We start from the raw sequence: 13,713 nt of genomic DNA, 5'->3' as shown, positions 1-13,713 counted from the left end.
TTAAACAATGATCATATATTTTATGATACCATAGAACAGAGCAAGAACAAATTGTTGTATCAGTGATCTATTAATTCGTATCATTTTTATTCACCAATAAGTAGATACAAATGAATAGCTTATATCCTATAATGTTCAAGCAGTTATGGGATGACAGTATAGGTTATGACTATGACTAGGAAGGCAACCAGACAGTTTTAGGAGGTATAACTGAACCACACATAAACAAAGGAATATTCATGAACCCCCAGTGTTCCCTCTAAATATTGTAAGTTGTCAGGAGACAACCATAAGAAGATCACAATACAGGATGAGCAATAAACTAAATCTGAGTACATTAATACATATACATATATTCTGCTGTGGTCAAGTGATGTTGTAATATAATAAATTTTACAACAAATTCACTATGACCCATATGTAATGATATGCGTAATCATTACTGAGCTACATGGTAAGCAGGCCCAGATGGAAAGCACTTTATATTAAGGCAGGTTTCAGTATTGGAGTGGGCAGTATGCTGTATTGCTTTTACTTCTGGGGATATCTCCTTCGCCTGGGATGTCAGGAACAGATGGAAATAGACAAAGTCATAATACCATAGTGGCCTCTCACTTCTCTATCCCCAAATTCAGGCAGTCTTCACCTCAGAAATAGTGAAGATTTCTCAGAATGAATGTTTGATACCTCAGTTTCCCCCAACTCCCCACTTTTGTTCCATGGCACCTCCATCTCAAAGTTCATGAACACTTGTTCAAGGAGCAAAAGACAAAGGCCATCTACAAAGAGACTCTGAATTCCTATTTCTTTGGAAGCTGGAGGAAAAGGGAAAAGAACTATAGAGCAAGGTAGAGAAAAAGCAAAATAACTAGTGTTTAGATGGAAAAGAAAAAGTGAAGTCTGGAGAAGGGAAAAGGGAAGACCAGTAGGTGGTCTGAAGGATGTACTTTAAGACTGGGAACTCCGGTCCTGGGTCTGTAATTAGATTACTGTATGTTTATCTCTCTGCCCTTGGCTCTTCTTGGGAATTGTGCTCCTGAAGCTAGGACTCAAAGAGAGCCTGGAAAATGTTGATTAAGGATGGACTGTGGGAGAGAGGTAGGGAGGAAAATAGATACTGCATCCTTGTAAACAACCACTAACTGTACACGTGACTTTAGGAATGTTTTCAAGAAAGCTAACAATAAGAACATTATGTAATGGGCCAAGACCCCAACCCACCACCCCAAATTATCTCTCCTGTCAACCTGAGATGCCTGAAATTACTTCAATTTGAGGATAGCTTTTACCATAGCTGGAGATTGAAGATTAAAGGCTATGATGCAAAGGAGCTGTAACTGTATCAGAAACATCAGATTTCGTCTACTCTGGTAGAAGATTATAGTACCAAATGACACTGGATCCCTGAAAAAGAGAAATGCAAATAACTAGGAGAAACATTTTATAAATTGATCAATTACAGTTAATTGTCCTCACCCTTAAAATGCTTCCAGGACACCATTCTCTTGATTTTCCATCTACAGCTTTGACACTTTCATCTCAGTCTCGTTGGTTCTCTCTTATCTCCTTGGCCACCAAACACTGAAATTATCTACAGCCCAATCCTTGAATTTACTGTTTCTTTCCAAACTCATTTCTTTGACAATCTCAACCATTCTTGTGATTTTAAGTAAGATCTATTTGCTAACTACTTTGAAATTATGTCTCTAGTTTGGACTTCTTTCTGAATTCCAAGCTCATATACTCAGTTGCCTTCATGACATTGCCACTTGAATATCCAAAAGGAATTTCAAGTTTAATATTTCCATTATGAATTCTTGATTTTCCTTTTAACCTGCTTATCCTGGGTGTGGAGAAAAGGGAACCCACTACATTGTTGGTGGGAATGTAAGTTGGTGCCGCCACTATGGAAAACAGTATGGCGCTTCCTTAAAAAAATAAAAATAGAGTTACCATATGACCCAGCAATCCCACTCCTGAGTGGGATTTCTCCCACTCTCCCTATCTGGAGAAAACTCTAATTCAAAAAGGTACTTGCACCCCAATGTTCACAGCAGCACTATTTACAATAACCAAGACATGGAAGCAACCTACATGTCCATCGACAGGTGAACGGATAAAGATATGGTGTATATATACGTAGGAATATTACTCAACCATTAAAAAAGAATGAAATAAAGCTATCTGCAGCAATATAGATGGACCCAGAGATTGTCATACTAAGTGAAGTCAGTAAGTCAGAAAGAGAAAGTGAAGTAAGTCAGAAAGAGAAAGAAAAAGACAGAAATACCATATGATATCACTTATACGTGCAATCTAAAATATACAAATGATCTTATATACAAAACAGAAACAGACTCACAGACATAGAAAGCAAATTTATGGTTACCCAAGGGGAAAGGGGGTAGGGGACAGATAAATCAGGCGTTCAGGATTAGCAGATATAAAGTACTATCTATAAAACAGATAAACAACAACAAGGTCTTACTGTATAGCACAGGGAATGATATTCAATATCCTGCAATAAACCATAATGGAAAAGAATATGAAAAAGAATATATATATGTATAACTGAATCACTTTGCTTTACACCAGAAACTAACACAACATTGCAAATCAACTATACTTAAGTAAAAAACAAATTTTTTTTTTAAGTCTGCTCTTCCTGAAGTTTTCCCCATCTTCATTTGGAATCATTATTGACTTCTCTATTTTTCTTATACCCAGTATCCAATCCATAAGCAAATTCTCTTGGCTCTGTCTTCAGAATTTATCCAGATTTTATCACTTCTCACAATTCCCATTGCTATCGCCCAAACTAACCCTTGGTTGGATTGTTGCAATAACCTTCTAACTACTCTCCCTCCTTTCTCCTTTAAACCATATCAGCTTGTCTTACAGAAACCAGGATGAAACTCTTAAACCATATACTGTGTATGTTCAAAATCTTTCAAAGGCTTTCCATATCACTCAGAGTAAAATCCAAGATCTTATAATTACCTACTCCAGGACCTAAAGCACCATTGTCCTCCCCTCCCTTGTTCTTTCCGACGTCACCTTCTATTACTGTCCCCCTCATTCCAGCCACTTGCTGTTCTTAGAACATTCCAGACACATCTCTCCTTTAATGCTGTTATACTTGACTTTCTACCTGGAACACTTTTCCTTCAGATCTTGAAGGGATTACCCCCTTTCTGCTTCAGTTCTTTCCTCAGATTTCACCCATGAGTCTTTTCTGAACACCCTATTTTCTGAAAACTCTCTCTCACAACACATCACTTGTAAAAACTCTATGTAAATTGTTTATTTAATAGACTTATTAATAGGCTTGATGTCTATTTCCCCTAACTAGAATATAAGATAAATGAGAGTAGGAATTTTAGTCAGTGATGAATCCTCAGCTCCTAGAATAGTGCCTGACACACAGTAGACCTTCATAAATATTATTTGAATGGAGGAATGTGCATATTTTAAAAGTCTGCAGAGAAAGTGACTAAAATATTAATGGTGCTTCATTATGGACAGTGAGATTACAGATTAATTCCACATTCTATTATGTATTTTTCTGAATTTTCCAAACATTCTACACTGACTATATATTACTTTTTTAACCTAAAAAAAAAAACCTTTACAATGTAAAATAATTATATATTTCAACTGAGACTGGAAACATAGAAATGCTTTAGCATATAGTTTATTTAAGAGACTCAAGGTTTTATACCAGACACTGTCACTGGGTGATTTTGGGAAAATCACCTCAAGTAGCTCATTATTCTTTAAAGTAAAATACACTGGTTGGATTAGATTTTAGGGCCCCTTGAACTTTAAAATGTATATTTATTCAGTGTAATACTATATTCTCTGGCTACTGAGACAATTCCAATTTAAAAATAAAATTCACCTTTAATCCTCATTCCTCAAAATATTTTGATGTTTGGAATATATGTAATTTCATTACTATATTTTATTTATACAGTACCTTTCTTTAAGAAAAATCCACAGATATTACTCAAGTGGCATACTTACATTCCAGGTGAATGGACTGAGTTTTAGAATAACTTGATAAAATCTACTATCATAATAGAGCTATCATAATACGGTTGAGACAAATCTCAGGTCCTATAGTAGTTAAATGAACCTTCTTATTATTCACATTACTCTTGGTTTGGAGCTCTGGAGAATAATTACTAATGCCATAGTTTACATAGATAAGTAATTTCTTGGAGAAAGAGTATGAAAATATCTGCACAATCTTTAAATATATGACAGTAACTTAGTGGAATGGGTAAGAGCGCTGGCTCTGGACTCAGACTACCTTACCAACTGTGAAATCTTCCACAAATTACTTCACATTCCTTAGCTTCAGTATCTTCCTCTCTAAAATGAGGATAATAATAGTTCTAATTCTCAAGGTTTTTATAAGAAACAAATTAATTGAAATACTAACTATAAGATGCTTAGCATATTGTCTGCTGTAAAGTGGTATTATTATTTTTTAGTCTTTACTGCTTTATTCAGAGTTAGAAATACATTTTAAGAACAGTTAGCTGTATAGTATATTACATTATGAGGTTAAAATTAATGTTGGAAATTTTGAGTATCATTATTTAGCATTCAAAAATGTACAATATTTTAAAATATTAGGTCATCTTAAACTAGTATGTTTTTCTTACGTTGCTCAAAAACTAAAAAATACTATATATATGTAAATATTGATGCAGTGTTATAATTATATCATTCTAGGGCTACTTATGTCCAAATGAATTTATTGCTACTCAAGGTCCATTACCAGGAACAGTTGGGGATTTTTGGAGAATGGTGTGGGAAACCAGAGCAAAAACATTAGTAATGCTAACACAGTGTTTTGAAAAAGGGCGGGTAAGTTATTTGAAAGTCTTTTCACAAAACTTTTACAATTCTGTTAATATATGTGTGACAATTTTAGCTAATACTTTGAGTCATCAATGACTTGGACATCTATAAAGCAGTTTTATCTTAGCAGCGATAACTGTGATATTTTATACACACACACACACACACAAACACACACAAACGTATCTATATAAAACAATGGTTCTTATGACTGGTGACTCTTTTCTGAATACAGATCAGATGCCATCAGTATTGGCCAGAGGACAACAAACCAGTTACTGTCTTCGGAGATATAGTGATTACAAAGCTAATGGAGGATGTTCAAATAGATTGGACCATCAGAGATCTGAAAATTGAAAGGGTAAAAAAAAGGAGGGGAAGTCAAACATGATATAAAATATGAATGTTCTAAATGTCTAAAGTAAAATTAATTTCTAGGCATATTGCTTGATACCTGTATATTCAATAATGCTTTTCTATTATTTTCAAAATAGAAGTTTTGAATTGGCACCTGCCTTCAATATCTACGTCACAGTGTTTAATTCCAAATTATATAAAGTTCATATTAACCAGTTAATATCAAATTCTTAGGTAGACAGGGGAAGAAAAAGGAGGAAACAACTAGATCACTAAGTTTATCTTATTTTATAAAGAAACTGTAATATCTGATTTAAAACAGGAATTTCCCAAATCACTTATCTCTGTCTACATCCTAATAACTGGATTTTCTGTTTAATCCAGAACCAATACAGAAGCGATAGCATAGGATCCCACTTATATAACGTAAAGGCCTATAAACACATAAGATGATATAAGGATCTTTATACTTTCTGACATTATCAGATACTCTATACCTGTGTTGTGAATAATTTGTGAGTGTGTTTAAGTTGTTAGGTCACAATTGTTCAAAATCTACTACTCTGGTGTTACAAAACGTTACATTATATTTGAATTTAAATACCCTACATTATCATCTGCTTGCAAGCCTTCTCATTGTTTGCATTCATACAGAAAGGCAATTTTCTTTATTGTAGCAATAGTAGAAGGCTTCTCTTATAGGAAATTAGGAAAACACAGTTTCTTCTGTTTGGTAAATTGTCATTTTAAAAGATCACCTTGAAAACCTGGCAAGTCAGCTGTCTTATCATGTTTCTTTAATGTCATTTTGTCTAGCATGGGGATTGCATGACCATTAGACAGTGTAACTTTACTGCTTGGCCTGAGCATGGGGTTCCTGAAAACAGTGCACCTCTAGTTCACTTTGTGAAGTTGGTTCGAGCAAGCAGAGCACATGACACCACACCTATGGTTGTTCACTGCAGGTAAGAAAGAGATTTTTAGAACCTCTGAACACTAGAAACACTAGGAATGGTACTGAAACTCAGCGTGACCTTTTTATTATCACGACACCATTGATTTTCTGGCAGAATGTTAATGTAGATTCAATCCAGCTTTTAGTTTTCAGATATTTTACTGGTTATAACAAATCAAGATGTAGTTTTATAAAAGGTTAGATGGCAGAGATAAAATGAGTAATGACTATGTCTAAAAGCAAGGGAAATATATATCCTGGTACAGGAATTTTCCTGAAATCTTGACTGGATTATACCTCTCGAAGGCCTTCAAATTAAAAACAAAAAAATTGTAGCCCATTTTTGATGTGGCTACACATCAAATGGATGAGTGTGGGTATGTAGGATTTTTTTATTTTTACGGATAAACATCTGATCCTTCATTATTTCAACTGATATTAGTCTAATATACTAATTTAAACTTTTTTGCAAAAGCAAGTTTCTAGATTTGACTTACAAAGAATAAAGAAAATGAACTTTAAAATAAAGATCAAATTAAGTGACCAACCCAAGCATGATTCAGAGTTTTTACAAACTATTCAAATATCTTTCTTTGACCTAGCTTTTTGAACATGATAAATAGAATATGACCATAAATGAAGATTTTTCCCCTCTTTATTTTCACTGGTATTTTATACCACTGAAATACCAATACTCCCTCGCAAAAAGAAATAAAACTCACAGTTGTTTAGAATTCAGAGTTCTGGACATATTGATATGATTTATGATTTCTAACATGATATATCTAAGTCAATCTCAACATGAGTTTCGTCAACAGTTGTAGTTTGTAAATTAAAGTGGGTGATAATATACTGTTTTATGATTCCACTTATATGAGATACCTACAAGAGGTAAATTCATAGAGACAAGAAACTGGAATTGTGGTTACTAGGGACTTGGGAGAGAGAGAAATGGAGAGTTACTGTTTAACGGGTACATAGCTTCTGTTTGGGATGATGAAAATATTCTGGAAACAGATAGTGGTGTTGGCTGCACAAGACTGAATGTGCTTAATGCCACTGAATTGTGCACTTAAATATGGTTAAAATGGTAAATTTTATGTTATGTATCTTTTGCTACAATAAAAAAATTTAAGTAACAATATCTTTTAACCCATTATTATTAATTATAATAATTCCAGAAATTAATTGATGGATAATTATTCTAATGGGAATATACTATAATTAATGTGGTTAAATATGTAAGAAAATATTAATCCATCCAATTTTTAAACTTTTTTTTTAGAGGAAAAAACTCAGCATGTAATTTAAATGAGTCTACATCTTCCAGGAATATTTTAGATTTTTTAAATTGTAAGAGTAATACACAAATGCTTGCTCATTATGAGATATCTTTTTTACATTTAAAAAGCATATAGAATTAAAAGTAAAAGCCTCATTCTTACCCTCCCAATTCCATATCCCCTCCATATATATAAAATTTTTAACAGATCAGTATATAGTATAAATAGAATAACAGTTTGCTTATAAAGTCAGTGATTGATTTTAAACTGGCATCATTGATGATTAAAACAGATAGTAAGCTTCCTTCAGCTTCTCCATATTTTACATATACACTGCCACTGGATTAAAACAGTAGATTTAAAAATCCATTAAAAAAGAAAAGTACCATCTCTCTTGTAGCCTCAGAAAGAGTAGTCTCCTCCTTTGTGATTTAAATACATAAAAGAGACCAGAGAAAAAGTATGCTTATATTAATAATCATTTTAAAATATCATTTTAAAACTGCCTACTAAATGATTACCTCCAACCCCAACTTCTCACCTCAACTTTAGACTTATACATTTAACTTCCAGTTTAACCACAACATTCTGAAAATTTGATGTGTCCAAAACAGAACACTTAAATCAGTCTCCAAACTCCCTCCTTCTCATCCCCATCTTGGTAAACAGCAGTCCACTCTGCTTTGTACAGAAACCCTAGACTCATCTTCAACTCTCTGCTTCCTCTTACATTCCACATCCAACCCAACAGCAAATACTCTGATCCCTGCCCCCCATCACCTCTTCACACACTCTCCCCACCCTGGTCTCCTTGCTTTTCTTTGAACACACAGAACACTCTCCCACTCAGATCTGTTCTCTTCCTGTGCCCTCAGGCCGGAATGCTCCTCTCCCAGGTACCCAGGTGGTGCACTCCCTAACCCTACTCAAGTTTCTTTTCAAATATCACATTGTCAGAGAACCTTTCTCTAATGACCCTGTCCTACCCTATCACCTTTTATCTCCTTAACCTAATTTATCTTTCTCCATAGCACTTACTGCGGCTGGGTATATTCTATGCATGTTTCTTTGTTGTGTGGACTACCATTCTTCGTCCTCTAGAATATAAGCTCCATAAGTTCAGGGACTTGGTAATGTTCACTGCTGTATCGCAGATGCCTAGGACAGTGTCTGACACTCAAAATATATTGAACGATGTAATGACTGATTACTCTGTTCGGGCATATATGTGTCTGTGTTACAGTGATCAGATTTATGCTGTAATGCTATTTCTTAGGTTGAATCATAGGTATTGTCTACATTAGAATATTTTTCACCTACAAAGACGGCAGTTTCGTGATGTTCAAAATGACATTTAAGATTAGGTGACCTTTCAAATGTTTTTTTTTTTTTTTAGGTTTACTTCCTATATTAACCATTTAAGTACCTAGGAGTCTTGTCTTTCTAATTGGAATTTCTGAAAAAATCCTGTCAGGTTTATCAATTAACAGTTTATATGGAGCACATACCTGTCCTTCAGTATTAAACTAATTTCTTAAAAGGAAATAGCTTTCCAATTTTATTATCTATAGGAAGGAAAAGAAAATTCTAGGAAAGGTGAAAAGAACACATGAGAATCTATCAATGTGATGCAGAGGAAGTACTATATGGGCTAAATATTACAGTTGACATTTTTCATGTTTAGCATTCCTATTGGTAACCAAAAATATATTCAATAAAAAGTTTCTGGGGTTAAGAATTTTCAATGACTTTTAAAAATCTTCCCCATACTTCTCCAACTACAACCCTTAAAATATTATGAAAGAACAGGGAAAGTCCAACTGGTTAAAAAAAAAACTCAAATATTTGACACAGTATTTAACGATAATCATCTTGCTCTGTCTAAACAGTCTTGGGAACAATATAAATCCAAAGAAACTCCAAAGAAAATCTACCTTCAATAACAAAAGAAACTATTTATAATTTATTGCTATCATAGTTTATTTCCTTCATCACAATCAACATAAACAGGCTTTTTGCTGAATAATTTGCATGTAATTTCACTCTTCCTGCAGTGCTGGAGTTGGAAGAACTGGAGTTTTTATTGCTCTAGACCACTTAACACAACATGTAAATGATCATGATTTTGTGGATATATATGGATTAGTAGCTGAACTGAGAAGTGAAAGAATGTGCATGGTACAAAACCTGGTAAGATATCTAAAACTTCAAGCAGTTATCAGCTCTAGAATTTCTGCCTGGAAGGATCTTAGTGGCAGTGATCTGGTTAGACATGGCCTTGAACTATATTAGCAAAGCAGACATTCTCTTTTCCTACATTATAAACCTCTGGGTGGGGGCAGGGATCTTGGGGACGACAGCTGATGGGGATTATAGGAGAACCGAAACCCACATGCCCCAGTTATCCTTCAGCACTGTTACTGACTACTCATCCTACCCTGTTTATACTGATAGGCATATAGAAAATAATTCATTAAATGGATTTGTCTTTAGCCTTTGGGAAGCTTAGAAAATGAATCAAATTAATTTCTTTTGTAAACATGCCAGAAGTTGTATTTGGGAAAAGTTTATTAACTGTTACAGGTTTCTATGTATTTCACTTGTCCATATTTATCCCTTTTTATTATTAGTACTAATAATGTTTGTTATAGCATGTCATCAACCAACTAACTGGGAGTTGTTTGTTTTGTTCTGGTTTGGACATAAAAATATTTTTAAAATATAGATTTTTGTCATTAAAAAAATCATACAGTAGGGTGCTTCCCTGGTGGCGCAGTGGTTGAGTCTGCCTGCCGATGCAGGGGACACGGGTTTGTGCCCCGGTCCGGGAGGATCCCACATGCCGCGGAGCAGCTGGGCCCATGAGCCATAGCCGCTGAGCCTGCGTGTCCAGAGCTTGTGCTCCGCAATGGGAGAGGCCACAACAGTGGGAGGCCCGCGTGCCACAAAAAATAAAAGTAAAAAAAATTTAAAAATTATACAGTATAATGGTAATGAAACTAAAAACCCTGTTGAGTGTCTAGTAGGTTCCAAGTATTATACTAGATCCTTTACATGTATTATCTTATTTAATTCTTTATTTGTAAGGCAGGGCCAATGAAACTAATCAACAGACTAGGTATTATGGTCTCTGCTTTACAAATAGGGAAGCAGATGTTCAAGAATTCAGTGATATTCAAAGGTCAGAGCTAAAATTCAAACCCAAATCTGTCTAACTATAATACATAGGATGTTCCTGTCATATCTTTGGATTGATATTTTTATGCTACAGAGAGATTCTTCTCATAATAAATATACAGTTCTTCTGTAACGGTATTTTCCAGGGTACCTACTAGAAAACACAAGTGGCTTTACAGTCATTAAAGGTGTGAGAAAACAGGCTCTTTGCTAAAATAAGTTTGAGAAAGAATTTCTTAGAATTACAGCCTCTATGCTAATGTGCATTGACAATTATAAATACAGAGCCCTTGTGGACATTTCCCAGACTTATATGACCATGAAATCCTTGAACACTTTTTGACCCCAAAACCTATAATGCCATGATGTCATGGAACATTAATGTTCTTAGGAAGATGCTGCTCTAGACCAGAGACATCCAAACTTTTAGGAACACACATCCCTTTCAGGAGAAATGTTTGAGCATTCAACTCCAATACGTATATATTTATTCTTAAAATGTAGATTGTGCAATTATGTAAATTATAAAGCGTACACAAGAAATTGAAAAACATGAGATAAAGGTCAAATAAGCAATTCTGACAACCTTGCTAATACTGGTGGCTTCATATTATCATAAGGTATTTTCAAAAGATAAATACTTAGCAGAAAATAATTGTTTCAATAGTGGTTTTAAATGCATGTTTTAAATTCTTTGTAATTTTTTAAAAAAGTGATCTAGCTTTTTGTCAGATCTGATTACACTGTTGTTGCTTTCACCTCACAGCATGGCTCTAAGACGGTTATTCTAGGAGCATGAAAAGTGTCAGCACTGCCATTTTATTGTCATTCATTGGTGCTTGCCTGACAGATCTTATCTTTAATCCACAATCTCTTTGTAGGAATCTTTTTAAGCCACTTCAATTATGTGATGGCTAGGTAAAACTAGGTACTGTAATCCATGTGCATTCCCTTATATGCTGAAAGGGAGCACATGAGTGAAGTATCACTCTTCCCTTAGGAAACTTCAGAAATGGACTTCAGCTTGTGGCCAGGCTTGGCTTCATGGGTATGTAGCCTATGCAGTCTCATGGGTCCCCATGCTCAAAAGGGCCTTGCACTTGATTTAATGTTTGCTGACACTGTTTTGAAAATCTTTATTAATTTTTGAGGAAGGAAACTCGTATTTTCATTTTGTAGTGGGCCCCACCAATTATGTAGCTGGTTGTTATCCAAAGATCTTTTAAGGGCTTCAAGATCAATACGACCATTAATGATTATTAAAACCAAATTAGTTTTAGTTGAGAACAAGAATAAATAGCTAACATTTTCCTCCCATGTCCCTGGGTGTACACATGTGCACTGGTGATCAATGTTCTTGGCACTGATCGAGACTGGTTGGCTCTCTAGGATAGGTTAGAGGGTGCAAATGATTGGGATATTTCCTTGCAGAGACTAGATTCGGTCTTCAAATTATAGAAGTCGAATTTTGTCATGCTCTACAATTTTGTGGAACCAAACTTTGTAAAGAGTGTGTTCAAGCATGCCTGTGAATAATTGCACACAATTCAGTATTCAGTATATGCTATAAACTTTATACATTATGCTGGAATAACCAGCCAGAGGAAAATGTTGCAGGTTGGGTAGGGGAATGAAAAGAGCCTGAATTTTGGTGTCAGAGAATTGAGTTCAGATTCCAGTCCTGCTAATTGCTGGCTTTGTGACTTTGTGTAATGAACCTCTCTGAGTTATTTCTCTTTTGTAAAATAGCTGTGTTACACTTTTCACAAGTCTATTGTAAGTATTAAATAAGAGAAGGTATCTAAAGCACCAAGCATGCAGTAAACGCCCAGCGTGCAGTAAAGGTCTGACAATATAGTTGTGCCGATCGCTTTTTAAGATAAAATGGTGGCAGTTCGTTAAAATCCTGATAAACACTTACTGAATCAATAGGTAGAAGTCATGAATATTAGTTGGCATGTTTGAAATAAGTACATCTTCATCGATATTCAAGAAAAGTATAGGGCTTCCCTGGTGGCGCAGTGGTTAAGAATCCGCCTGCCAATGCAGGGGACACGGGTTCGAGCCCTGGTCCGGGAAGATCCCACATGCCGCGGAGCAACTAAGCCCATGTGCCACAACTACTGAGCCTGTGCTCTAGAGCCCGTGAGCCACAACTACTGAAGCCCGTGTGCCACAACTACTGAAGCCCGCGCGCCTAGAGCCTGTGCTCTGCAACAAGAGAAGCCACCACAATGAGAAGCCTGCGTCCCGCAACAAAGAGTAGCCCCCACTCACTGCAGCTGGAGAAAGCCCCTGTGCAGCAGCAAAGACCCAATGTAGCAAAAAATTAAATAAATGAATAAGTAAATTTATTAAAAAAAAAAAAGTATAGGTAGCCCTTCCATAGAGGTTATAAAATTAAGATACATCCATGTTTACTAAATAATTAGCCTCCATTTTGTAAACGATATAAATCACAATTCTCAGATCCTCGCTTAAAATGTGGTACTCCAAAGCTCTCTTTCACCAGACTTTGTTCCCAGAAGCTATGCTCTTTACTGTCTTTTCTCTGTGATGAAAAAAAGGAAAATGACCACACCTTGGCTCCAGTCCTTGTAAACCAGCATTGCCTTACACAAGAGTGGTTTCTTAGTTTCTTCTCTTGCACTTGGGAATGATTCCAGTTTCTGTGAAGAATGCTGTCTCAGCACATACTACAGTGGCCATGGCCAGGGGTGGGAAGGTGGGAACCTCAGCAATATATCACTACTAAAAGACACCAGAGGGCCCAGACCCTGGAGAGAACCTAAAGTTCTTTCACTGTCTACCAAAACACAGTTCATAGCAGCCCCAGGAGATGTGAAAGAGCTTTCTGAGAGAATACTCTGCAGTGAGGTAATATCCTGAGATACTATTCCTGCCTGAAAAAAGGATTAATCTGGATGAATCCCTTTCCTTCTCTGGTTCTCTTGAAAATTGACTGATGTAAACTCCTGAGGTAGAAGAAAAAAGAATAAGGTATTTTTGGTGCCTAATTTTTTGCCACCAACATATATACATGGCTGGCCTTAAATCTCACAACATAGC

General features: G+C 35.5%; 1 protein-coding gene and 1 long non-coding RNA gene across 2 annotated transcripts in view; one reads left to right on the top strand and one right to left on the bottom strand.

The window, feature by feature from the left end:
- The window catches only part of LOC132528953 (uncharacterized), an 82,292-nt gene that overhangs the window by 38,245 nt on the left and 30,334 nt on the right, over window positions 1-13,713 (bottom strand). The gene's annotated exons all lie outside the window — the stretch shown is intronic.
- PTPRQ (protein tyrosine phosphatase receptor type Q) overlaps window positions 1-13,713 on the top strand; it is a 198,346-nt gene that overhangs the window by 182,479 nt on the left and 2,154 nt on the right. The window contains exons 40-43 of the mRNA XM_060165124.1: window positions 4,744-4,878; window positions 5,108-5,233; window positions 6,046-6,194; window positions 9,522-9,657. Coding sequence (XP_060021107.1) covers window positions 4,744-4,878; window positions 5,108-5,233; window positions 6,046-6,194; window positions 9,522-9,657 — 546 coding nt within the window. The remainder of the gene's footprint in view (window positions 1-4,743; window positions 4,879-5,107; window positions 5,234-6,045; window positions 6,195-9,521; window positions 9,658-13,713) is intronic.

The sequence above is a fragment of the Lagenorhynchus albirostris genome, chromosome 11 (genome assembly GCF_949774975.1).
Source record: "Lagenorhynchus albirostris chromosome 11, mLagAlb1.1, whole genome shotgun sequence".
Taxonomy (NCBI): Eukaryota; Metazoa; Chordata; class Mammalia; order Artiodactyla; family Delphinidae; genus Lagenorhynchus; species Lagenorhynchus albirostris.
This window is presented reverse-complemented; position numbering and strand designations above follow the sequence as displayed.